This window comes from Hippocampus guttulatus, chromosome 8 (genome assembly GCF_054856545.1).
Source record: "Hippocampus guttulatus isolate MCC_2025c chromosome 8, RoL_Hgut_1.0, whole genome shotgun sequence".
NCBI classification, from domain to species: Eukaryota; Metazoa; Chordata; class Actinopteri; order Syngnathiformes; family Syngnathidae; genus Hippocampus; species Hippocampus guttulatus.
In genome coordinates, this window is record NC_141268.1 from 13,822,067 (window position 1) to 13,849,024 (window position 26,958).

At 42.7% G+C, this 26,958-nt stretch overlaps 1 protein-coding gene across 3 annotated transcripts in view; it reads left to right on the forward strand.

Moving 5' to 3' along the window:
* LOC147201283 (low-density lipoprotein receptor-related protein 1-like) overlaps nt 1-26,958 on the forward strand; it is a 104,063-nt gene that overhangs the window by 42,207 nt on the left and 34,898 nt on the right. For all 3 annotated transcript variants that reach the window (XR_015101692.1, XM_086118744.1, XM_086118746.1), the window contains exons 7-31: nt 1,963-2,125; nt 3,338-3,560; nt 7,456-7,645; nt 7,722-7,865; nt 9,585-9,821; nt 9,897-10,077; nt 12,002-12,224; nt 12,460-12,649; nt 12,741-12,866; nt 13,848-13,988; nt 14,228-14,353; nt 14,435-14,551; nt 15,578-15,658; nt 16,536-16,703; nt 17,965-18,147; nt 18,226-18,423; nt 19,719-19,964; nt 20,537-20,734; nt 21,572-21,776; nt 21,858-22,022; nt 22,114-22,358; nt 23,817-23,948; nt 24,668-24,895; nt 25,273-25,447; nt 26,402-26,496. Coding sequence is in view for 2 of the 3 variants with exons in the window: in XM_086118744.1 (XP_085974870.1) it covers nt 1,963-2,125; nt 3,338-3,560; nt 7,456-7,645; nt 7,722-7,865; nt 9,585-9,821; nt 9,897-10,077; nt 12,002-12,224; nt 12,460-12,649; nt 12,741-12,866; nt 13,848-13,988; nt 14,228-14,353; nt 14,435-14,551; nt 15,578-15,658; nt 16,536-16,703; nt 17,965-18,147; nt 18,226-18,423; nt 19,719-19,964; nt 20,537-20,734; nt 21,572-21,776; nt 21,858-22,022; nt 22,114-22,358; nt 23,817-23,948; nt 24,668-24,895; nt 25,273-25,447; nt 26,402-26,496 (4,380 nt within the window). In the remaining variant the exon portion in view is untranslated. The remainder of the gene's footprint in view (nt 1-1,962; nt 2,126-3,337; nt 3,561-7,455; nt 7,646-7,721; nt 7,866-9,584; nt 9,822-9,896; nt 10,078-12,001; nt 12,225-12,459; nt 12,650-12,740; nt 12,867-13,847; nt 13,989-14,227; nt 14,354-14,434; nt 14,552-15,577; nt 15,659-16,535; nt 16,704-17,964; nt 18,148-18,225; nt 18,424-19,718; nt 19,965-20,536; nt 20,735-21,571; nt 21,777-21,857; nt 22,023-22,113; nt 22,359-23,816; nt 23,949-24,667; nt 24,896-25,272; nt 25,448-26,401; nt 26,497-26,958) is intronic.

A 26,958-nucleotide genomic window follows, 5' to 3' on the forward strand; every position in this document is an offset into this window, starting at 1 on the left:
TTGATGCAGCTTTCAGTATCGGCCTGAATATGGGCCTATATTGCAGTATCGGACTGATACAAGTGATATCATTTTTGATTTTTTATTTATTTAGTTTTGTTTTGCTAATGCTTGGTCATCCAGGTATTTGCACAGTGTTGGCACATCACAGCCTTTAGGAGAGTGTGGAGACGTTGTTCTGCCGACATATTGCCTCCTCCACATGCAAAGAGAAACGATGGGATGGCAGAGTCCTGAATGGGTCAATTTTTTTTTTCACACCGAGTCCCGCCCAGACCCGTCCAGCTCCCTAAGAAAACTGACCTGTCAGCCCTCATTCATGTCAAGAACAATGAATAAAAAAACGTAACCCGTGCACACTCGCAGTATAAGATTTCAGCGCCAAGGTTTTGCATTAGAATTATACGAAAATATAAAACTTGTTGATTGTCGCTCATTATGTTTCCTCTGCAAACATCAATTATGTGCAAGTCTTGAAAAAGTAAAAGGAAAATCCCCTTGGCTCGTTTTGCGAGCAGCAGAGCCGTTCACAGTGTTATTATGCCTGGCTCGGATCACACCAAACGTACCCCAAACATTTGATTTAGTCTGCAATGGCAAGTCATCCACAAACTCCTAATCCCATTTAGCTGATTTAGCTTTAATAGTAATCATTATGAGCGGACTCACGAGCTGACTATCACAGTTTAATTGCCATGATAAGAATGATTTACTTGATGATTATTTCTTATGGAAAAACAAATGTATTTTTGTTTCAATCTGCTTCCCTCCCACATTTGGATCATTTTCTCATCCTCCAAAAGCGAGAAGTATTGGTGATGAATATTTGTTGGTTTTAAGGATTATGCCAAAAAGTACACATCATCAATTTCCAAGAAATTTTATGGAAGGCGGCGCATGTGCTGAGCAGGAATCCATTACATTTTTGTGTAGAAGTGGAATTTTTCTCTTTTTGCTTTTTGAGTCTTGAAATGATTTCTTCAGTCTACTCGTCATCTGTCATGTATCGGAAAGTAGAATATTAAGACAAAAAAAAGGCACCTTTTTGACACTTTTATTCGAGAGAAAAAATAGTTTTCTCTTTTCGTTTTCTCTCTGGTTGAAGTTACAATGGAGGACTTTCATTCCTGAGTGAAAAGAATCATCAACATTCCCTTCATCTAACCACAATGAAAAATCCCAAACTATTATAACCCTGGTCGACACCCAAAAAAAGTCTCCTAAGACTCCCTTTTTTCCCCTCCATTTTCCTTTTTTTAAACAGTTCAAGTTTGGCAGAGGTGCTATAAACATCAGCAACAAAATGAGCTCTTCCACTTTAAACAAACTACATCATCCCGGGAGGTATTTGACCAGTATTTGGCTTGAGATGCTGTTTGGGGCAAGGAAGGAAGGATGAAGGAAGTAATCAAGGATAGTTTCATTTAATCATCTTTTTTTTCCATCCACTGTTTTTCTCCTCACCAACACCCCTCCCTATGTGGCGGGCGTGCACCACATCCAACAGTGTTCATCACGGTGTCCTCTTACTTTTGTTTTGCTTCTGCAAACTTGACACTCTCAAACTTTGTCCTTCCTTAATTTGTCCATAAAGTCCGCACGTAGTGTTGAATTCAAAGGAAGCATCCTGCCTGATTGGCCTCGAAGCGACACGTGCATGACGTCGGCCGGCTTGATGCTGTTCGCATGTCAACTCATTTGTCAGTCGAGCAAACTTCCTCCCTGTCCAAAACCTGAAAACCCGAACCGCTTGTGTTAAGAGCATAAACTGCTCAGCAATTTGATGGCTCATTTAGTTTCCTTTAACCTATGATCATGACCTCTTACTTGCTAGAAGTATTTACAACAACATCACATGTTCAGGTTCTTTACAAGTCCGCAGGAATTTAAGGACTAAAAATAAGTTAGACTTTTCCTTACACCTCCTCCCTCCCCCTCCCCCGTCTTTTTTTTTCTGCGCAGATGTGGAGCAGATGGCCATCGACTGGCTCACCGGAAACTTCTACTTTGTGGATGACGTGGACGACAGGATCTTTGTGTGCGACAAAGACGGACAGACATGTGTCACCCTTCTGGACCAGGAGCTCTACAACCCCAAAGGCATTGCCCTGGACCCCACCATGGGGTCAGTGTGACGATTTTTCCTACGTGTACATAAACACACTTGGAATGCTCTCGATAGGCACCAAAGTCAACGTCACGTGTTTTAAAGACAAATTGTTAAAACTGCACGAGAACACTTGGAGGGTTCGAGAGTTAAATTAAGTGATTACAGATGTTGCGAGGCGTGCTTTGTAGGTTCTCGAACGTAAAGCTTCTTTGATGGCAATGCATTTCCAACCGTTTAAGCTGTTTAATACAAACGGTCCCATCGTACAACATAAAAAACACAGAAAAAACTGTTGCTGCCGGAATTACTATTTTTCATTTTATTTTTGTGCCCAATGTTTATTTTTCATATTGACTGTAAATATGACTTTACTACTACTTTATTACTACTTTATTACCGCGTGTTAGTGATAGAATGCTGCCATCATACATATAAATTTAGCACATAGAAACTGACCCCCCTATCGTAAATAGGGGACCCATTTTATGTGACTCGTTTCTTATCTGATGCTAATGCTAAAATTAGCTAAGCTATCAGAAAATGCCTGTTATGCTTTCGATAAAAATAGCATTGTTTTTTGAAAAGAACTGTTTGATTTGGAATCACTCACAGCCAGTTAAGTGCTGCAAGAAATAAGGTCACTACTCTGAAAAAAAAAACTATTGATAAACCTTGTTTTTTTTTCTGGCTAATGCTAAACTAATCTGAGTCAGTTAAAGTCTCACTTTGTAAGAAAACAGCCAGTGACAGCGCAATTGTCTCTTTAGTGATTGATCAAAGTTTATTTGCAATTTTACGGCAGTCCCCTGTGAGGCAGCCAACAAAAAAATATTGGAACAAATGTTTCTTGAAAAATCACTTCAACTATATTGATTTCCTGGCATTGGCTGGCAACAAGTTCAGGGTGTACCCCGCCTAATGCCCGAAAGCAGCTGGGATAGACTCCAGAACGCCTGCGACCTTCGCGAGGATAAGCGGCTTTGAAAATGGATGGCTGGATGGATGTATTGATTTCCAACTCTTTGCACCCACAAGAGTATGAAGTTCAATCTGATGGAACTGAAAGCAGACCGGTCTTCTATATATTGGCCTTTTCTCCAGGAAAACTGCCAGATACATTCTCCATGACTTATTTTTTTTAAACCAATTTTCTTATTACATTTTAAAACATGCAATATGCAACATCGGAGACAATCCTCAATAGGGTTTGTCCGTTTCTCTCCTCAGAAAGGTGTTCTTCACCGACTACGGTCAGATTCCCAAGGTGGAGCGATGCGACATGGACGGCCAGAACCGGACCAAGCTCGTGGACAGTAAAATTGTCTTCCCCCATGGCATCACGCTGGATCTGGTCAGCAGGCTGGTGTACTGGGCCGATGCCTATCTGGACTACATCGAAGTGGTGGACTATGAAGGGAAGAACCGGCACACCATCATTCAAGGCCTGCTGGTAAGAGCATCTCAAACAACGATCACCTCGACATGTCTGCCGTCTGCCTGGTGAAGAATGGGGGCAGAAAAGATGAAGGGCATTTGCTCTTTCGTCTGAGCTGCTGATTAATCGGGTCTAATATCAAGGTGGTTAATGTTCCGTGCGGGGTGCTTCTAAAAGCCGTTACCATGACGTTTACTGTGATCTGCGGGAAGTAATGGCTTTCATTTATAGTCAGTAAGCCTCAGGGCCCAGACATGCACACACAAACATAAGCCCCATGCTGTGCGTGTGCGTGTGCGTGTGTGTGTGTGCGTGTGTGCGTCCACTCGCTCTAGTGCGTGTCCTTGAGCCAACGTAACGTTAAGAAGCATGATAACATCAGAGTGAAGGACTATCTTAAAATTCCCCTCAACTAAAATATGGAGTGGTCAGTAGTGACAGGAGGACATGAAAATATCCCCAGTGGACAATTCATTCGGTACACCCGAACAATGCCAAGAAATTTGCACTGACTTACCAACTTATGTTGATGCCACAGTTGTTTGGTAGAATTTTGTGTGGGTGTCACACTGAGCACTGAAAAGACTGCAAGCCAAAGTGTTATGTAAGTTTGCAACTCTAACTTATGAATATTAGCAAATGCCCTTCCATATTAATTTGTTATTTATTTGGCTTTATTTTGGCATCAGCATAACCTGTAGGACGAAAGTATTTATGTCTAATAAATACTTTTTTTGGATTGTGTTTGTTAAAAAAAATAGATGGGAAGAGGGCTTTGGAAACATAATCGCACATTAAATTGCAGAGGCAATATTTTGAAAGAAAAATCACAATTACATCATTTTTTAAAAAGTCATAAGATAAGATATCCTTTATTTGTCCCGCAATGGGGAAATTACAATCAGAATTCAGCCCTAGTTGTGATTTATACTGTGCGAGAGGTTAACCGTAATATTTTGTATTGTTTTGCTTATAGCATTACAGTAGTATACTACTTTCTAATATTTCTCTCGTGTCCTGCAACTTTATCTAAATATTGTCCGTTGAGATGTCCATGTGACAATTTTTTTATATATTTTTAAACATTCTTAGGATGTGAGAATCTTGAATGGTTTGAACTCCTATTTCCATAGCACAGTGAAATAATGGGTAGCTTGTCGGCCTCACAGTTCTAAAGTTGTGGGTTCCCATCACGGCTCCGTCCTCCTTGTCTGGAGTTTGCATGCTCTCCCTGTGCGTGATCAATTGTCAGACAGTTCTCTGAAATCCAACAAAACGATTAAATAATCAAATGATAAATTTTACTGCCCGTGACTCAAAAATAAGAGCAAATATTTGCATATTAAAGTCAAGCTAGATTAAATCAGCTTTTCCAGTGTTATATAAAAGCAGCATGAGTTCTGCATGGATCTTGAATTGGAGCTTGTTCTGGCCAGTCTGCGTATTTCAAAGCTCATCTCGTTCTCTGCTCTGCACAGGATAATTTGCGATGAATAGAGGTACAAAAAGTGATGTTCTTAAAATAATGGCTTTGCGGTCCATTTGTCACCAGAGCAGCGTCATGTCATTCGGCCTGTGAAATGACAATTTCTGCGTCTCGTTCACTGAGGTTCCAACTCCAGGTGTGTGATTCGGCCACATCATTAATTAACCAGTTTCCTCCTCTCGTTACATTCCTGCTTTGGTAGACGAGTTGCCCATTGTTTCTGTCCTGTGAGAGCAAAAAGAAATGATTTGTTGCTCTCAACTTAAAGACAGTTTGAGTTTCTGAACCCCTTTTCTGCATCACGTGGTTGAGTTCAGCAGGTTACCATAGCAACAGCACCTCTGCCACATGCGACTTTACCATCAAATGATCCTGTTTAAGGAGACTATGAATGTGGGTCGGAAAGACGTAGGTTTGTGATGTTTTTGTGGTCTTTTCTCTGCAATCTCCTTGTTTTTAAAAGGCGCACTTGAGTGTCTCATCGCATCTTCTGGATTTTGATAACACCGCGTGAGAACATTAAATAGAAGGCAACTGAAAAAGATCTTTGTGATATTTTGTCCCAGTCAGCCAACTAAATAAAGTCACTAATTATTTAAATGTGCTCTCAGTGTTAATGAAGTGCAGATGTACTGTGCATTACAAAACAGCAACAAACAAATTCTTTCCTCTGACAGTGCTGCCCAAAATATGAGCAATGTTGTTTTCGTCGAGGGAGAATTGTGCTCAGTTTTATGTATTGGTTCTGAAGTTGTGCAGGTATATCCAATATTGTGCTTGATGAATTTAACTGTGAACCACCGAAAAGCAATTTCATGATTATGACTTCATGTGAGGAAAAAAAAAGAAGACTGCACCTGATTCATTAATAGAGGTTTGCTCACTTTTAATTGGATTCCTTATTTTCTTGGCTATTACAGTTGTTCATTAATATAGCTAAGTGTGGTGTTTTATGACATCCTCACCTACGGCAGTAATTTAATAAGGTGTTGTGGTTATACTCAGCATTGGTGAGCATCCTTACTTCATTCAAATCTTACTTGAATAAACATTTTGTCTTTCCTTGTGAATGGCTGGCCTCCAGTCCAGGGTGCAACCTGCCTCTTGTCAGCTGGGGATCAACTATTGGACATCCTCAACCCTAATGACGAAAAGCAGAATTTTATATGGATAGATGGATTTGTCTTGAAAAGTTTTTCCACGCTGCGTCTCCTGTCTGTTTGGATCACTGGTCTGAATGTCAGACAGGTTTGAAAATTTGTTTGTCAGATGAGCCGAAATGAAGGACAATTATTAAAAGAGCGTGTTCCACATCATTAAGCAAGTCACACGAAGGATGTTGCCGCTGATGAAAAGAGACAACTATTCCAATGCCTTTGCAAAGGAAAACACTGGACATTTCAAGAAATCATGCTGTTAAATAATTTGCCTATGACTCAGAAAGCAAAATGTGATCTAATAAAGGCGTATTAATTCTGTCAGGCAAATGCATTATGCAAGAACGTGGCCGTGAAAAAGACAATGATAAGTAGTTTCTGGTTTCTCCAGAGTCCAAAGAACTTCTTGACACAGGATCCTCCAAATGCTGGTATTGATGCATAAAGCTCTATTTTGGCCACAAGGAGAAACAATTGCAGTGAGCTCGGAAATCCAGACGAACTGAGAAAAAAAACATCTGGGCTGCCTTTCGTTGTGTCGCACGCCAACTTAGTATCTGCATCTGACATCTTCTCCGACTTGGCCTAGCCACATGTTATGTGATCTTATCTTTGTTTCACGTTTTCTTTCTCCATTTGTTTGGTTTACCGCCCACACAGGATGCGAGAAGCAAAAACATAACTACTACCCTCACAGAGAAATTTCACGTGTAAAACGATAATTACAATTTTAAAAGACACTTAACAGTCTGAATCTGTACTACGATTTACCTATAAAGCATAAACAGTTTCATCCCTATAATGCTGATCAAAGTATTTTTCTGATATCAAATAAATATCGTCCCTAGCTGTGGCGATTGACCTACAATGGTGTCTTGAGATACAAGTTTAATAATAATCTGCAGTAATACTCGCTGTTATCTCCACTGAACAAAGAATATATGCCCGTGAGTTGCTATATTCTGATGAGTTTGTAACTTGTCCACCTATGTGTGTTGCTGCACCATTTGTGTTCAAATACCCAGCCCTCAAAGTCTTTTAAGACCACCACATAGATGTGTCCTGAATTCACAAGCCCACCCTGCGGCATTTCTTACTATGTGTTAGCATTAAGATAGCAGCAAAGTTATGCAGAATCTGTTTAAACATTCATCATCGACATAACTTTGAGTTCCCACCTGGTGAGAGGTGGTGAAGTAAAACTTTATGTGGTGTTTAAATGCGAGGAAAATAATAAGAAACACATTCTGTCTATTTCTTGTCCAAGATCGAGCATCTGTACGGTCTGACTGTGTTTGAAAACTACCTCTATGCCACCAACTCGGACAATGCCAACATGCAACCCAAGACCAGCGTGATACGGATCAATCGATTCAACAGCCCAGACTACCAAGTGGTGACGCGGGTGGACAAGGGAGGCGCGCTGCATGTCTATCATCAGAGGCGCCAACCACCTGGTACGCACCACCTTTCGTCACGTGCAACGTTTGCCAGCACATTGGCTTCGTCTGACATGTTTTCACTCCTGTGCAGTCCGAAGTCACGCGTGTGAGGTGGACCAGTTTGGAAAAGCGGGAGGTTGCTCGGACATATGTCTGCTGGGCAATGGGCACAAGACCCGCACGTGCCGGTGTCGCTCCGGATTCAGCCTGGGAAGCGATGGCAAGTCTTGCAAAAGTAAGTGCCGTCATTAAACGATAAGTTGAAGGTATTAAATGGGGTGTGGAGGAAGGGAATACTATTATCGATGTCTCACAGAACACAACAGGAGAGATTTTGAGAATGACAGTAGCTCTGATCTGTTAGGACTTGATTTTTGATAGCCACGGTAATGGTTCGATTGGAGGAAAAAGTAAAATGGGAACTACAGGTAGTTTTCTCAGAGATGCTAGTCTGCTTCTGGCCTAAGCTTAATATAGTTACAGTAACTAAAACTAACGAAACAACTTACAACAAAACTCACTTGTATTCTTTGGCATTCGACTCAGCATGACTTAGATTTGTTCTTGGTTTTGCTGTTCTGTGCTTTTTACCGTCTTTATTACCGATTTGTTTTACTGTTTGTTGTATATGTTAAATTGCTTCATGTACAGCACTTTGTGTGCAGCGATGGCTGTTTGAAAGTGCTCTATAAATACAATTGAATTGAAACTTTGAAAAAACATTCCGGCAACAAAATTAAATTAAAAATCGAGAATGGTTAAAGAAAACAAAAACAACTGAACTAAATGAAACTACGGCTTACAATTATAAAACTAACCATAATTATAGCGAAAATGTCCTTTGTTTTCATTTTTTGTGAATTAATATCTTACATAAGACTTAATGGTACCTTATGAATGTATTTATTTGGTATTGCTGTATGTCTGTACAGAAGGATGAGCAAACAGAGAATTGCAGTTTACTTAATTACATATTACTGTGTTACTATTTTTTTTTATTTTGCACTCGGCAAATACTCCATATATTAAAAAAAATTAAAACCAACACTAAAACTAATGAAAACCTAATCAAACAAAGAATTTTTGAAAAAAAAACCTTAAAAATAAAAAGAACTCTAAAAAAAACAAATTTAGACAACAAAAGTCAAAACGAAATAAAAACTACCTATAATGAAAAATCCAAAACAATCACCCTGTTCAGGACTGCTGTCAAAATGCCTTTGAGCAAGGCAGCGACCCAAGACACTCAAAAGGTACAGCTCTATTTGTGTCCCCCTTTTCACTCAGACGTCTCTTGTGTAGGATTTGTCTCTCTATGTGGTGTGCATCAAATATATACAGCACAGTCTGAGCAGATTTTTTCCCCTTCAAGGTTTAAATAAAACACTGCAAAATTTGCAAGGACTTACTCAGTGTGCATGAGGTAGCAAAGGTCAAGTTCGAGGTATTTTCGACAAATCCTCACATTTTCAGGGATTATTGACCAATACAGAACAAACAAGTCAATGGATTTTGAAGGTTATTCCTCTCAACATGTTGGAGGCAGCTGGTTTTCGTTCAACTGTCCTCACTGAACAAAAGTCTCTTCAGAGATGTAGACCACTAAGAAGCTTAGAAAGAAAGAACTGATGGTGACTGGGGCAGTCTCTACTGACCCTGTCATTCCTGTAACTACCACCCAGCCTGCCACCTGTCTATGATTTTTAAAACAATTCTGTCAAAGACTAACACGTATATACCTTTTTATTTCCTTAGTGAAGTCAGACTGCCTATGAAAATTTCTTTAACACGACATAAAGCTTTATCAAGAGACACAATTGAGGACCACTTGCGATTCATTTCTTATTGTTAAAAAAAACCCCAATAAAACAGACCTGAGTTAGCATCTAATTTGCTCATTTGTTCTAACAAGTCTATGTTTGAAAATGATTTCCACCTCCTTGTTTTGCATCAGAGCCGGAGCATGAGCTCTTCCTCGTCTACGGTAAAGGTCGCCCGGGGGTCATCAGGGGCATGGACATGAATGCCAAGGTTCCAGATGAATACATGATCCCTATCGAGAATCTGATGAAGCCCAGAGCTCTGGATTTTCATGCCGAGAGCGAGTTCATTTACTTTGCCGATGCCACCAGCTATATCATCGGACGGCAGAAGATCGATGGGACTGAGAGAGACACCATTCTGAAAGAAGGTGGGTTATGACACCTAAAAGATTATTCCCACAATCAGCACAGGAGATTGATTCCCCCCTCCCTCCCCCCCGCAGGGATTCACACTGTGGAGGGCATCGCTGTGGACTGGATGGCAAACAATTTATACTGGACAGATGACGGCCCCAAAAAAACCATCAGCGTGGCTCGGCTGGAGAAAGCCTCCCAAACCCGCAAGACTCTCATTGAAGATAAAATGACTCACCCTCGCGCGATCGTGGTGGACCCTCTCCATGGGTAAGTGAAATGGAAGCAGGATGGGATCGGGGGGTGTTTCGACTGTACAGTAGAGCAGTCATTCCAAATGATTTCAATTTAAGCTCAAGCTCAAGGGTTTTGGTACGATGGCATTAGCTTGTGTTTGTTTTTGCAGTTCTATAATAACCACACACACACACACACTTCCTGAAGCCATCCCCTTAATGACATAATCTGTGACCTCAGATTTTTTTATATTTAGAAGGAATCAGGTTCGGGCAATCAATTTACGACAGTGTCTGCTTACACTGTTAGCTCAGACTGTTGAGCAATGATGTCATATTCCCCATGTGTCTATCTTGTGTGTATGTTGAAATATGCCAGGCACAAAACGTCATTGCTTTATTGGCAAAAAGCCCTCCCGCAAAGTTTGGGAATTACAAAGTGTAGGCAAATGATAGGACTAGTAGCAGCTCCGCTATCAATGCTGTTGTGTACACGTGCTTATTTGTGGTTATGGAAAGGGCTTTGTGTGATCATGATGGGCCATTCTCTCATTTCGTCTGCTCTTTTTCAATCATCTTCCCTCATCCCTAATAATAACTACAAACACAGACCTCCACCAAGGCTGAGGTCAATGTGAGTTAGCGCTGTACAAGTCTACAGACTCATAGACATCTACCTGGTTTTTGCTTTCTGACTTACTTACTGAGAAATTTGGACATCATGTTCCAAAAAAAATGTGCACCCAATATTAATAATATGGAAAACAAATTCCGGGTTGCACATCTTTTGCCAGTTTTGTTCTCATCTTTTCATCAATTTTGGAGGCGTGTCCAGTTCTTGGTCATGTCCCTATTTGTGCCATATTTTCTCCACTTGATGAGGTGTCCTCACTGTAAGGTGTATTAAAATGGAAATTCTTTTTGTACCCTACTCCTGACTGATACCTTGAAACTATGGGATTCACTGAGGTTGTAAAAGTTCTCTGCTGATCATGGCTTGTGCTGTAAGATGTCACGACAAAAACCTACTAGAGCATACAACCTTCAGCCACATTCCCAATTCTAATGGGGAGCACAGTTGCACAACCGTATTTTGGTCTCTTTTTTTTTTTTTTAATATAACCACAAATATTTTGGACAGGGGTATTTTTATATCGACTTCATCTGTCTTCAATGGCTTAGTAACCAGGCGGATCTGTCTCTCACGCTGTCATACCGAGCATAATCTGACTGTGTATGGATGAGTCTTACTACCATGACCTCCCGGGGCTCTGTCTTGAGAAATACATGCTCGAAAATGCACACACTGACACACACATACACACACACTGTGGTTTGCTGCCGTGATGTGTGTTGACGGCGCTACCCAAGGGAAAGGCACTAGCCTGCACTAATGCCCGAAATCCATCAGACTCCGGGAGAAAAGGCTGCAAGAAGAGACATCTGCAGGAGGAATAGAAATTAAGACAGATGGGAAAGGAAATACATTGGTTGAGCAAAAGAATTGAGACAGACCTTTTCAGCAATTACTCGCTCAAGGCTCGCTTAAAGTTTTATGTTCGCCTTGAATTTTGATTGTTCAGCACACTTTGGGAGCCAGTTGGGTAAGGATATTTTCTGTTCTAGCATGACTGTGCAATGCAAGGTCCATGAAAGGCCATCTTGGGCTGCATTTCCGTTGCAAGAATAAAATAGCATCGATACGGTGCAAAATCTGGTCTTCCCAAGGGAGTATGAGCTGTTATTTCTCTAAACTGTGGACCATTTTTTTCCAACCATCAACATCGGGGGTCACCAAACCTTTTGAAACGACATATCCCGGTACTTTTTACAGTGTATAGGGCAGCTATGAAGAAAAAAAAAATTCAGAGTGTGTTGTACTTTCAATGCAGCTTTATAGAGTCATAGATTACATTCATGTCAACAAACGTGCGCCGGTCTTCCTCGGTCTTCTAAAGGTGGATGTATTGGACTGACTGGGAAGAGGATCCCAAGGAGAGCAAGCGAGGAAAAATTGAACACGCTTGGATGGACGGCTCCAACAGGAATGTTTTCCTCACGAGCAAAACGGTGCTGTGGCCTAACGGCCTGAGCCTGGACGTCCCACAGGGCATCCTTTACTGGGTGGACGCTTACTACGACCGCATCGAGATGGTCTACCTCAACACCACAGAACGCAAGGTCAGAATCCGGCCACGATTGGAGCGCTTTAGCCTAGCGTAGCTTAGCTTTAGCACTGACGCGTTTTGTTTGTGAGTAGCTTTTAAGGAAATAACCTCAAAGCAGTAGCATATATTCATAGTGGCATGTTGTGCCTAGATTTCTAGCGTCATTAGCTGGAAGCAGGTTGAAATGAGAGTAAAGGTCATTGTTGTCACATTTGATCCTTTTCCTCCATTTTTCCTCGCATGGATAGACGGTGTACGAGGGCCAGGAGCTGAACCACGCCTTTGGCCTTTGCCACTATAAACACTTTTTGTTCTGGAACGAGTATCGGAGTGGCAGCATTTACAAGTTGGACACCACCACGAGCACTGCTACCCTGCTGCGCAATGAGCGGCCGCCTATTTTCGAAATACGCATGTATGACGCTCAGCAACAGCAAGGTAGACCGTCTGGCATACAAGCCGCTACTTGTGTCTGTTGTCTCTGGTCTCAGCCTTTGTGTTCATGCCCCTTCACATTCTTTATCTCCAGGTTCTAATGCGTGCCGTGTGCACAACGGAGGCTGCACCAGCTTGTGCTTGGCCATACCAGGGGGCAGGCAGTGTGCCTGCGCAGAGGACCAAATACTCGACTCCACTGACAACACCAGCTGCAAAGGCAAGTATCAAGTTTGTGCCTTTGCTTTAGACAGTACCTAAATTCTGGAGCAGATTAGCGATTTCAGTAATACGAGCACCGGCATTGTATACTCGCAAGCCATCATGCACTGTATGGTACATCCATAGAATTGAATGAGGTCCACTCCGACACACACACACACACACACAGCACTGTATTAAATATATGATGCCTTTTAAAAGGACAGCTAGAATGCCTCACACCTCTGGCAAGACAAAATAACATCTGCCTTTTTTATCTGATCACAAATCATGGCTCACCAAGCAATATAGTTCTTTTCCAGCCCTGTGTTTGCCAGTATTGGACATTCATATCGTGTGCCAGTCGGGTCTATGCCCTAATTGCCTCAATGAACTGGTAAACCGCGCTGCTGCCAAGGGCGAAAATAAATTCCTCCATCGGCAATTTGGCACCTTTATCCAAATCTATTTCAGACTTAATGACTTCCTCCTTTTGCCACCCCTCAAGTTAAAATCAGTAGTTTGCATTCTATCGTACGAGTTAGCCTCTCAAATGTACTTTGAGTTTAATCAGCGTGCCGTAAGCTAACTGTTCAAATCACCTCACAGTGCGATTCGATGTCGTTCATTACTGCCGAAAACTAGTCACATTAATAAACGTGAAGTTATTTGTAAAGTTGTGGTTATTTCGTGTAGGCTATTTTTCGTTTCAAATCTCTCTTTTTATGACGAACATACCACAATAAGAAAAATCCATCCAATCAAAAATAAAAAAGAAAACACAACTATTCTACACAAAACCAAAAACTGACATTACAAAAGCTACAAAACAAAAAACACACAAAAATGTCTGAAGTCTCTTTAAATGTCGGTAGAGAACATACCACAAAATGCTGCCCATTGTGTGTAACTCTGTAATTGCCATTTTTGCCTCTACATTTTTTTTTTTTTTTTGCTTTGCCGCCATGTTACTATTTTGCCTCTTCTTCTCACCCCCTAGCCAACCCATCTTACGTGCCGCCTCCTCAGTGCCAGGCCGGAGAGTTTGCCTGTAAGAATAATCGCTGCATCCAGGAGCGCTGGAAGTGTGATGGCGACAACGACTGCCTGGACAACAGTGACGAGGCCCCCGAACTGTGTCGTGAGTTCGCACGCATGCCCACACAGGCACATCCACCTCAAGCCCATCTCGTGCTGTCGCTGAGGGACATGACCTCCAAATGATCACATTGATTCAAGTTAATGTGGACCTTCCTGCTCGTGTCAACTCCTCCAAATGAAACAAAACGACAAAATAACCAACGGCTGACTTATTACAAACTCATTTGCATGTCTCTGCAATCCACTTCTCACCTTTTTTTTCTCCCCCCTCTTATCCAGACCAGCACACTTGCCCCACTGATAGGTTTAAGTGCCAGAACAACCGCTGCATCCCCCTGCGCTGGTTGTGTGACGGCGACAATGACTGTGGCAACGATGAGGATGAATCCAACACCACCTGTTCAGGTAGCCAGATGAACCGGAACCGGATGGAATCACGTTCACCTTCTGCGCAGTTCTTGTTTGTGATCATGCGGTGCCTTTCAGCTCGTACGTGCCCACCCAATCAGTACTCGTGTGCCAGTGGGCGCTGTATCCCCATTTCCTGGACGTGCGACCTGGATGACGACTGTGGCGATCGGTCCGATGAGCCTGCCTCTTGTGGTGGGTCAACCTAAACCCCTTCCTCACAGGCTAATCCGAGCAGTGTTTTTAACAGTTCGCTGCCCTGCGTGTAGTGTACCGATGTAGAATGGCGGTCAAAGGCGACATAGACATTCGCTGGATTCCGAGATCGTGTGAAAGACAAAACAGAGGCGTCACGCTGGATACATGGAGGGCGAACGTAAAGTTAGCTTTTTTTGCTGATTATCTCAACGCATTAGGTGCAATATTTGTGTGAAGACTCACATACACAGGGCCGTGTCCCGCGTCGCTGAGGAGGAAGGGCGGCCAAATGGCAATTCAATGGCGATTCAAAATGAAAAATCAATACTTTAATTTGAATGTGCATTGATGCATTAGCAGCCCCCTGATTCTCTTCATTTTAAATTCATCATCCTGAAACAATATTAATCAGACTGCCGTCTTTAGACGAGTGGTGGCGCTCAGAACATGTTAGTGTCCATCCATCCATTTTCTAATGCGCTTATTCTCACAAGGGTCGCGGGGGGTGCCGGAGCCTATCCCAGCCGTCTTCGGGCAGTAGGCGGGCGGCACCCTGAACCGGTTGCCAGCCAATCGCAGGACACACGGAGACGAACAACCATCCCAGTTCAAACGCACTCCTAGGGACAATTTGGAATGTTCAATCAGCCTGCCATGCATGTTTTTGGAATGTGGGAGGAAACCGGAATACCCGGAGAAAACCCACACAGGCACGCGAAGAGCATGCAAACTCCACACAGGAAGGCCGGAGCCTGAATCGAACCCTGCACTTCTGCACTATCAGACGGACTTGCTAACCAGTCGAACACCGGGCCGCACATGTTATTGTAAAGAGCATTTTTGACTTGGCGTCCCCTTTAAAGGTTAGATAAATTTGCAGGTTTTGTGTCTTTCAAAAAGACACACGCGTACGCGCGCGCACACACAATCCCAGTCAACATGGCCTTAACCTATCTTTTCTCACAGCCTGATATTTGCACATTTCAATCTACAAAATGATCTTCTCTCTTTTTGTGTACGTAGCCTACCCCACATGTTTCCCCCTCACCCAGTTTACCTGCAACAATGGACGCTGCATCAACATTAACTGGCGCTGTGATAATGGTGAGTGCGATTTCCGGATTTTACTCCCTCCCTTTTTCCACGTTTTCCTTATCTCATCCTACCATGTGTCCTTCTTCGTGTCACGCCACAGATTTGTGTCTTTTCTATCTGTTGGTGGTTGAGTTCCGTGCTATTCGCCCTTTATGGTGTCTTGCGTTGGTTCTGTCTTACAGAAAAGGATTGTGATGACGGCTCTGATGAATTGCATTGTCCAAACCTGGCCGGTTAGTGCATAGATCAACATGCGCCGCAGCAGCCAAGACGCTTGCCCAGCTCGTAGATTAGCCCGGCAGGCTAATAAACACTTAAAGTCTGCTTGGCTTTAAACGTGGCCACATGCTGATGCCAATCTCGCTGCTGCTGCTGCTGCTGCACAAAGCTCCAGCTCCTAAATTAGATTGGGCGAATAGCAAACGCATTATCAAGTCAGGTAACAATAGAGAAAGTCTAATTGGATATTTTAGAATGACAGGTCACGTGATAAAAGGAAGCGTCTCGGCGGGATTAATTTTCTATTCGCTCACGCCTATCAAGTTAGATTCTGTCGCGATAAACATGATAAAGGACAGGTTTGTATTAGGTATAAACTGCTTATCGTGCTCTCCTGCCAAGCTCAATGTATCAACGGCGAGTACATTCCCTGGTGGCGCATGGTCTGATCTATGCAGTTTCTGTCATTATTAAAGCTCTCATCATTCATATTTTGCTGTACGCCATCTGTTTACCGTGTGTACGTGTTTATTCCATAAAAATACCACTGTCTGAACGCTATATACAGTAGATTTCAATATCCCTCTCTTACGAAGGGTTGCCGAGGAGGCAGTGGGCAACGCTTGCATGGGTAACAAGTGCCGTGATCGTGAATTTTTCCTTTCAGATAATGACTGCGGGGACAACAGTGACGAGGCGGGCTGCAGTCACTCGTGCTCCAGTGCTCAGTTCAAGTGCAACAGTGGCCGATGCATCCCGGATTATTGGACCTGTGACGGGGATAACGACTGTGGGGACTACAGCGATGAAACGCACGCAAACTGCACGAATCAGGGTGAGTGTCTCAGACTGTTTCGACGCGAGACCTTTGGGGGTGGAGGCTATTGATGATGACTGTGTTTGCAATGAACATTTATTGGTTTGAAGGCTCATAGGTTTAAAGATTAATTACTAATCAAAACGAAAAGTGAATTTTGTTTGGGGTTTATGAGTTGTTTGTATTTCTCAGCCTGCCTATTCGTTCTAAAGTGGAAATTCACATTCAATCAGATTGTATTTATGTCATCCATATCCTGACGTCTGTGCCCCAAGAGCAATATTTACAAGGTATCTGGGGTTTGCTATGATATGCTGTGATGCATCCATCAAATTCATTTACCTTCTTTGATATTATGGGCTAGCGTCTCATATAATACAAACACAATTTTTGAGGTTCTTTTTAAACGTTTCAGCTATAACTTTATTTATTTACTTATGTATTTATTTAATAAGGCATTGTTCAAGATATTTTTTAATACAGGTATCTAGTTTAGTTTAGATTCGTTTTGTTTGATGAAAGCAAGAAAACTAGCTCCTCTCAATCAATTTTACTGACAGCTAGAGTCTGACCCGGAACAAAGAAGCTGCTTCAAGGGATGTCTGAATTAGGTTTTTGCTGCCTGCATAGAGTGGCACCTTTTTTTGTTTTGTTTTATGTATAACAGCAAAAGCTTTAGCCTTGGGCGATGACTGCACTTCATAGCAGCATTCATCACGGCAACCCGCCACGAATGCCAATGGACTCCTCCTGATAAGCGCTGCCATTCACACGTACGGCTCAGGTGTGCATCACATTCCGCACGTGGATTGTGTTTCACTGGCGTTAAAATACTGGCAAACCAAATTTGTATTTATTGTACACAAGTGTTTGGAATGACGGGACAGTTGTGAGGGGAGAGGCTGCTTCTCGGTTTTTTTTCTCTGACTCTTGGCTAAGTCTGTTTGGTACTCACCAGAGTGTATATTTACATTTTAGGCAAGAGATGAAACAGATCCTTGGATCTGAGCGGTACCAGACGGAAAATGCCTACCACCACTGACAACCAATTGGCGTCTTCAGAAAACCAGTTTTATATAAACATGCCACCTTATCACTTTTATTATGCGGAGAAACATAAACAAAATAAGACATTGTCCAATGCTTTTAATGATCACACAAAGACCATCTGGTGTTGGATTAAAAAAAAAACCCCAAAAAAACAGCTTGTCTGAGCTGCATGCTGTTGGTCTGAATGAGATGATACTGCCGCTCAAGCGTCCTCTCCTTTACCCTGCAGCCACTCGTCCACCCGGAGGCTGTCACACAGACGAGTTCCAGTGTCGTATGGACGGCCTTTGCATTCCCCTGCGTTGGCGCTGTGACGGGGATACAGACTGCATGGACCTGAGTGACGAGAAGAACTGTGAGGGTGTCACGCACATGTGTGACCCCGCAGTCAAGTTCGGGTGCAGGGACTCTGGTGAGGAGTCTGACGTTGCTGCAGATGAATCGCTCGCGACGCTTCGCTCCGCAAGTGACAATCGTCATCTCTTTGCAGCGCGGTGCATCAGCAAAGCCTGGATGTGCGACGGAGACAGTGACTGTGAGGACAATTCGGACGAAGAAAACTGCGAGGCGCTGGTGTGTAAACTGTCTCACCACGTGTGCGCCAATGACTCCACCATCTGCCTGCCTGCAGAAAAACTTTGTGATGGCACGGAACACTGCCCAGATGGCTCTGATGAAAAGCTCTGTGGTAAGCACCAACATGACGAAGGATTTCTTTTTGGTGCCGGAAACATGAAAATAACAAGCAAAACACCATCTTTGTACCCCTAAGAAGTACACTTTGATTCAGCCTGGCATTAATTGTATCCCGCTGGTAGAACTGGATTCATACCTGCCATCGCAGCACGCGGGTCATGGTTTTATTAGGCTCACATTGATACTTTTTGTATTAACTACAGCAGCACTTGAGCTCGCAACATTCGCCCAAGTGGTGTTTCCTGAGTAAATTTTGAATGGGATTTTCAACAAGTACAAGAGCATATAAGAACTGGAAGATGCCCAGTCTACAACCAGCTGTCCAGATCCCTATTGTACTGCCCACCACAGCTGTATGGTTCCCCAAAAAGTGTAGCTCGACCTCAACGTCAAGGATAGAACAAGAATGGGAACTGTCTTCCGGACAGCCGCAAGCGAGGCAGAACACAAAACAAATCCATTGACTCAGTGACACACTCTGACTGTATGTGCACTATTATTTATGTCACTAAAACGACTATCATCATCCTGTCTTCATATTCCTCGCTGAAAACTCAAACTACCGTATTGGCCCGAATATAAGACGGTCCTGATTATAAGACGACCCCCTCTTTTTCAAGACTCAAGTTTGAGAAAAAAAAAAGACTTTTTCAACACCAAATTAATTTTTATACAGTACATTTATACAAATAATGACAGTACATCTGAAACAAATGATTATAACAATATATTTGAGAGAAAATTACTTTGCCTCATTCAAATCTTAATATCTGAACATTTAAATATGTAAACTAAAGTGCAATCACATTCGTAAATGAATGGCTTCTGCTTTTTTAAATGTAAATGACTTCATAACTTCTCCTCAGCTGCCGGTTAACCTGGCTGATCTTCGACCTACTTTTCTCTAGATTGTTGCTACGTTTCTCCATTTTCTGTTATCTCTTCTATTATTTTCTTCTCTTGTCTTTCTTTCCGCTATTTTTGTTTTTATTCTTCGTGACAGGGGTTCACTTTGGCCTGGGGAGTCAAGTTCAGCATTCGCTTCAATGATTTATGGCATGAATGGGTATAATGTCTAGACCCCGAATATAAGACGACCCCCACTTTTTCAGTCTTATTTCAATGCAAAAAACACTGTCTTATATTCGGGCCAATACGGTATATCAAGGTGTACGCTTCAATAGGTTGTGCGGTGAGCTGAACTGTTTCAAAACATGGCTTTCGATGACGCTGCACAGGAGAGTAGCTAATTCTCACGCCTTAACATCCGGATTTGCTCTGTTTTAGACTTGTGTTCACTGGACAATGGCCACTGCAGCCACAATTGCACCGTTGCCCCTGGCGAGGGTGTGATTTGTTCTTGCCCGTTGGGAATGGAGCTGCGTTCGGACAACAAGACCTGCGAGATCCAGAGCTTCTGTGCCAAACACCTCAAGTGCAGTCAGCGCTGCGAACAGGACAAGTTCAGTGTGAAATGTTCTTGCTATGAGGGATGGGAACTGGAGCCCGATTTGGAAAACTGCAAGAGCAGTGGTAAGAAAAAAAATGAAATATTGCTTGAAACATTTGTGGATTGTTAAAAGACACCATTGAACCATTTGAACCCATGATTGATGAATACTGCGCAGGAAGGGATGAAATATAGAAGTTGCTTTGTTCCCGGCAAGGAGTCTAGACAGGCTCGCTAAAAATGTGAAAGATAATACTGAGTTTCACAAGCGTACTTGACACGAGGTAAAATACAAAGACTCTCAAGTACTATTAAGTACCGGTACTGAAAATTTCAGACGCATTGAATCAGCTTTAAATGCGATCCATTTAAAGAGTGTCCTCTTCCAGTGATGAATCATCCTGCGGTTCACTGCTAGAGCTTTCGTTCTTCTTGTCGCTTGTCTAACTGCCTGCTTGACACTCTTTTATTTATGCTACGTTGCACCCAGGCAAGGTTTTGAGCATTTTTCCGTCAAGCGGGGCAAGTCGCATGTACTGTTTTTTTATTTTTTAATGTCACACTGAAAAGTGTCCCCTGCTGAGACTCAATCACCATCTGGTCAACCGTATCCTTTAAAAATGTGCCCTGTGACTTTTATCCTTCGTTTTCACAGATCCTTTCAAACCCTTTATCATTTTCTCAAATCGTCACGAGATACGCCGCATTGATCTCAATAAGGGAGAGTTCAGCGTCCTGGTGCCTGGTCTGAGGAACACCATCGCCTTGGATTTCCATCTCAGCCAGAGCGCCCTCTATTGGACCGATGTTGTCGAGGATAAGATCTATCGTGGCAAGCTATCTGAGAATGGGGGTGAGATTTGGGTTGGGTCATGAAACCGAAATTATGACTTTGATGTGATGAAGTCCATCAAATATCTTGACACAATACTGAAGCTATACCACAGCAAAAAAAAAAAAAAGACATGGGATTGAAATTCTTAGTTGTCGTTGCAACTTTCAGGTCCTCCTATCTGGGGTCATCACAGTGATTCGCTGGCATAAATTGTTCAGTAGTTTTATGCCAAATGCTCATCCTGAAACAACCATCTCATTTTTTAATTTGAATTTGAGACCAGCAGTGACTGGGTTTGTCGACACCGGTTGTGGAAATGAACCCACGCTATCGACACGAAATGGGTTACGATTTTTTTTTTCAATTAAAAAGAATATAACATATATACGGGAAATTACAAGTGTATCATTGTCATAGTAAATAAATCATCATATACCCGATAGTTAAATTTTAATGCTTCCAAATGTCCAAATTTGGATCGAATCTGGATCAACCTTGTTTTACCATTTCAGCCTCTGGACCTGCAAACAGAAATGTTCTCCAAATTAAATTTGACTTGAAAGACAAACGAAGCGTGACACGTGGAGGTTTTTGATCTGTTGATCTGTTTTTGAACTGTAAGCAAGCTATACACACACAAACAAATGTGTTAGCTCAGAATAAAATGTAGTGGCTCTCATTAGCATAATTTGGAAAACCTGAAGCAAAGTAAATCAACTTTGGAGCACCGTGAATGAAATCTGAATGCCTATGATCTATAAATGTTCAAATATTGTGCAAATAGTTGAATAATATACAGTAAGTTTCCATTTGGAATGTTTTTGACATGTTTTTTGTTGTTGTGTGCATCTGAAGCTTTAACCAGCTTTGACGTGGTAATCCAGTATGGGCTGGCGACCCCTGAGGGCCTGGCGGTGGACTGGATTGCAGGAAATATTTACTGGGTGGAAAGCAACCTGGACCAAATCGAAGTGGCCAAGCTGGATGGCACCATGAGGACTACACTGTTGGCTGGAGAGGTGGAGCATCCTCGAGCCATCGCCCTGGATCCCCGTGATGGGTAACTCCTGCACTGCAGTGCACACGCCATCGACTGCTACTTTCATAAGCTGTTCCTCCTAAACTCTTCAACCCTTCTCAGGATCCTCTTCTGGACTGACTGGGATGCCAGTTTACCAAGGATTGAAGCTGCATCCATGAGCGGCGAAGGCCGAAAGACTATCCACAAGGAAACTGGCAATGGAGGCTGGCCAAATGGACTCACTGTTGATTATCTAGAGCGCCGCATCCTCTGGATTGACGCCAGGTCAAATACAATAGGCTTTTTGAGTCGAAAATACTCTCGTATTGCTTGGATGAAATCGGAAATCCAATTCAACGCTTTTTGTTCATCGTAGGTCTGATGCCATTTACTCTGCCAAATACGACGGTTCTGGGCTGATTGAAGTCCTGAGAGGCCACGAGTATCTGTCCCATCCCTTTGCTGTCACCATGTACGGAGGTGAAGTTTACTGGACGGACTGGAGAACTAACACGTTGGCCAAGGCGAACAAGTGGACTGGGAGCAACGTTACTGTCGTCCAGAGAACCAACACGCAACCGTTTGACCTCCAGGTCTACCATCCATCCAGACAGCCTGAGGGTGAGACCCCCCCCCCCCCCCTTCCCCTGACAAGTAGCTCACTTCGGCTCACTGCGATATGGCCTGGATTTTTGTTCTTCCGTGCAATTTCTGTTGGTGTGCAGAAATTGTGTTTGTCCATTTCAAATATGCCGGTCATCAGTCAGTTACAGGGCGACTGAAGTTATCCACCAAACTGCCACAACACAATCAGTGATCCAATCTTTTTTCTCTATCAACGTGGCACATCTGGGCTTGTCAATATGGAGCCATTTGCTCCAAATGAGTGTGATGCGCTTGTTGTGTGCGGTTTCACCAACAGCTCTTTTACATTCTCTCTCGTGGTGCTGGGCCTTTTCGCTGTGGCATTTTATTGAGCAGATCATATCAGCGCTACCGGACTTTCACTGCTTGTCTTCAATGCTACAGCCGGCCGATGTCCATTTGATGAAGAATGCATCCTGGAGGCCATATGGGGAGGGAGGGATGAAACCTTGCGCTAAAATAAAGTGAAGCTAGAGAGAACACTAAATGAGACCGCAGAAATGTAACCAGCCCTTCCATATGTGTGTTACTCATTAACTGCAGTTGTTTGTTTACATTCAAACTCGACCTACAGTATATCAAACGTGAAAGACGTCATGCATGCTGTGATCGCAAAAATTACAATTCCAGTATCGATAATCGAGCCGCCCTCAGACTGGAGACTTGAGTCTTGCTTCTCTGCCTCATCTACTTACTACCGTAATTCAAATCTTAATATCTGAACATTTAAATATGTAAACTAAAGTGCAATCACATTCGTAAATAAATGGCTTCTGGTTTTTGAAATGTAAATGACATCATAACTTCTTCTCAGCTCCCCGTTGACCTGGCCGATCTTCGACCCACTTTTCCCCAGATTGTCACTACGTTTCTCCATTTTCTGTTATCTCTTCTATTACTTTCTTCTCTTTTCTTTCTTACCGCTATCTTTTATTTTTCTTCTTCGTGCTACTGCTATTTTTATTTTCCTTCTTCGTGACAGGGGTTCGCTTTGGCCTGGGCAGTCAAGTTCAGCATTCGCTTTAATGATATCTGGCGCCACCTAGCGTCGTGAATTGGTATAATGTCTAGACCCCGAATATAAGACGACCCCCAATTTTTTCAGTCTTATTTCAATGCAAAAAACACCGTCTTATATTCGGGCCAATACGGTAAGTCAAGTCAAGTCAGCTTTATTGTCAAATATGCTCAATGTATATATAAATATGTTAAATAAAAATAATATAAATAAATAAAACAAATAGCAACAACAGACAACGAAGGGCACTTGTGATTATTGTGACTTGTTTTAAGTGCAATAATCGGATGTCAAGTCCCCCTATGTAGCACTGATGATGAAATTAGTAGCTCTATACCCCAAATACTGTCATTTGAGATCCACGAATGAGAAAGTTGTGATTCCATTTTTCTTTTTTTTTTCTTCTTTTTTTACAGCACCGAATCCATGCGCAGCTAAAAATGGCCAGAAACCATGCACTCATCTATGCCTCATCAACTACAATCAGACGTTCTCGTGTGGCTGCCCCCACCTCATGAAGCTCGGGCCTGACAAGCGCACTTGTTATGGTAGGCATGAAAACACACACACACACACACACACACACAGAGTAGCTACAGCACAAGACGAATTCTCGACTCACTCTCTCTGAGCTTGCAAGTAATTCCCTCTTGCTTGCTTGTTGAAAGCAGACTGTAATCCCTGTCCTTGTTGAATAGTTTATTTTTGTTTATGTATATATATTAGTGTTTGCTAGCGAGAGGAGTGTGTCATTTTTTTTCTCCACTTTGAGGTGCCATTATTATGACGGCTTTGGTTTCCATTGAAGTGACTGTGTGTGTGTAGTCGGCGTATGAGATTAGTATTCAGGGCAGGGTTTGCTATTCTCTTCTGGGGTAATGGAATGGAGAGGCCTGTTCTTGTCTGATGCAGGCATCCACCGCAACCCTGCGCACTTCGCCTGGCTGGGCTGATCCAGCTTGACACTGTTATTATACCCCTCCTTCTCTCTTTCACACTATTTCTTTTCCTGTCTATCATTTGCTGGCCACTGCGCCAGGAAAGTGGTAATTGGACTGTCGAGACAATTGTAGTGGATAGGTTCTCATTGCATTCAATCGCATGCCCACAACTGTGCAATCGAGTTGGTCGGCCAGACGCAATTGATGCAAAAGTTGCAGGAACATGAACTGTTTATCCAAGTGGCTGTAATGATCTAGTCATTGTTTTACGTAAGTCTCTGGAGATGCAAACAAAGACAACATCTCATCGCCTCCCCTTCCCTCAGAGTATCGTCAGTTCCTGCTGTACGCCCGGCAAATTGAGATCCGTGGAGTGGACATCGACAACCCCTACTACAACTACATCATCTCTTTCACCGTGCCCGACATTGACAATGTAACCGTGGTGGACTACGACGCTCTGGAGCATCGCATCTACTGGTCCGACGTCCGCACTCAGACCATCAAGAGAGCTTTCATTAATGGCACCGGAGTTGAAACTGTAATCTCTGCTGGTATGACTCATGTACTGTATGATTTTGCGTTCATGTCCATGTAAAGCAACAGCACTAAATTCATATCGTCTTTCAATAGTGGGTTTACTATTTTCAAATCTCAGATTGTCGAAACAAGTGACTGCAGTGGCACCTTGACTTACAAGTGCCTTTTGAAATTTTGTTTTATATTTTGCTTTGTATTTTAAGCCAGAGGCTATCTACAATTAGCTAACAATCCTTACGTTATTGGAGTAACTACTGCATTGTACTGTCCTGTACAATTTAAAAAAAAAACCTAACTTAAAACAAATGAGACTTTATAAATCAAGATGCGACTGGACATAAAAAATAGTCATGTCAATGATTTTGTCTTCTGTGCGTTCATCCATCCTTAGACCTGCCCAACGCTCATGGCCTCGCGGTCGACTGGGTGTCCAGGAATCTGTTCTGGACCAGTTATGATGCCAATAAGAAACAGATTAACGTTGCAAGACTGGATGGTTCATTCAAAAACGCTGTGATCCAGGGCCTGGACAAACCCCACTGCCTGGTGCTGCATCCCATTTTGGGGTTAGTCATACACGGAAAACTGTCATACCTTGTCAATGTAGAGCTGATAGAAATGTCTCTTTGAAACCTCACAAAAATCATCTTGAATGTCCTTTCCTCCTGTTTCGCTCAACTCTTGAAGATGTTTACGCTCTGCTGGTCTGTCTGTCCCGATTTCTGTTTCCCTGTTTGTCCTCCATCCTTCGTCTCCTTTCGTGTTTAGCAAATGTCTGTTTTCCTTCGTGTCTTGAAATCTAGGCCCCCTGCTGAGCTCCCCAAAGCAAACCTGCCTGGCCTCTCTCCTAACCAGCACAGCAGATACGGACCATTTGTATTTATATGCAATCTGGTTTTATCCTGCAGGAATGTCTTTATTTATTTTTATTTTTTTTGTCTATTTTTCAGGTGGATTTGAAAGTTGACATTCGGTATCAAATGTTGTGGCCTTCTGTTTTTTTTTTTTTTTTTTTTAATCTCCACCTTCCTTTCAGAGACTTGTCCTTTCTTGAAAAGTACACTTAAATGGAGGAATGTTTCCGACGTGAGCATTGTTGGCGGGAAAATGAGTACCAGATGCTGCTAGATGCATTTGTCCTCTTTCTGACACGAACGTAATGAATGCTTCGAGGGGGATAGCGGGGGTGGGGTAAGAGGCAAAGAGTGTGAGGGGGTGGGACGAAAGTCTGCTGCATCCTGTCATTATTTGAATGAAAGGGAATTTTAGCAATCAAATAAATGGTGTGGATTGAAGTTAGATTGAATGTTACTTTCAAACAGGCAGCAACAAAGACACTTGATCTCTTCTGGAGCCAAATTAATGCGTTTCTGCCCTGTCCACCACACTTTCATAACCACTTTATTCGGTCGTCACAGGTTTCCACCAGAGGACGAACCCGTTCGTTTGGGTGCCAATCTGGATCAAGGAATACGTTAGCTACTGTAGCTTTACTGAGTCTCTCCGCTTGCCTTCCTCAGGAAGCTCTACTGGACAGATGGGGACAACATCAGCATTGCCAACACAGATGGCAGCAACCAAAGCGTCCTATTCACCAACCAGAAAGGCCCTGTTGGTGAGCGAGCATGTTTATTCAGGTGTTCTCTTCAAAGACCCCCTGGGACGCCGACTATAGACTGTAACGCCCTCATTTGCGTTTTAAGGTCCACACAATTGCAGATGCACTCTGTTTGCTTTTTTCCCACGAGCGGTGACAGAATGCACAGTTGCTGTCGGCTACAGCTCACGCCCAGTCACCCAACACACCGATGGGAATCGGTGGGAGACATATTTCGATTATTTTTGTGTAAAAAGGCACTTTCAAATGTCTTTTTTTATGGAATGAATTGCAAAAGCATCTGAAACTTGACCTTCATGCATTATCTATGTCGTTGCTTTGAATTGGCTCATTTTGTTTTGGGAAAACTTCATGTGGCAGATGAACTTCTTTTTGCTTAGGTTTAATTTTTTTTTAACTTGTTGGGTGAGTTATTTTGACTGTTATCTTATGTGGTCTTTCAGTTTAAAAGAGCTTGAT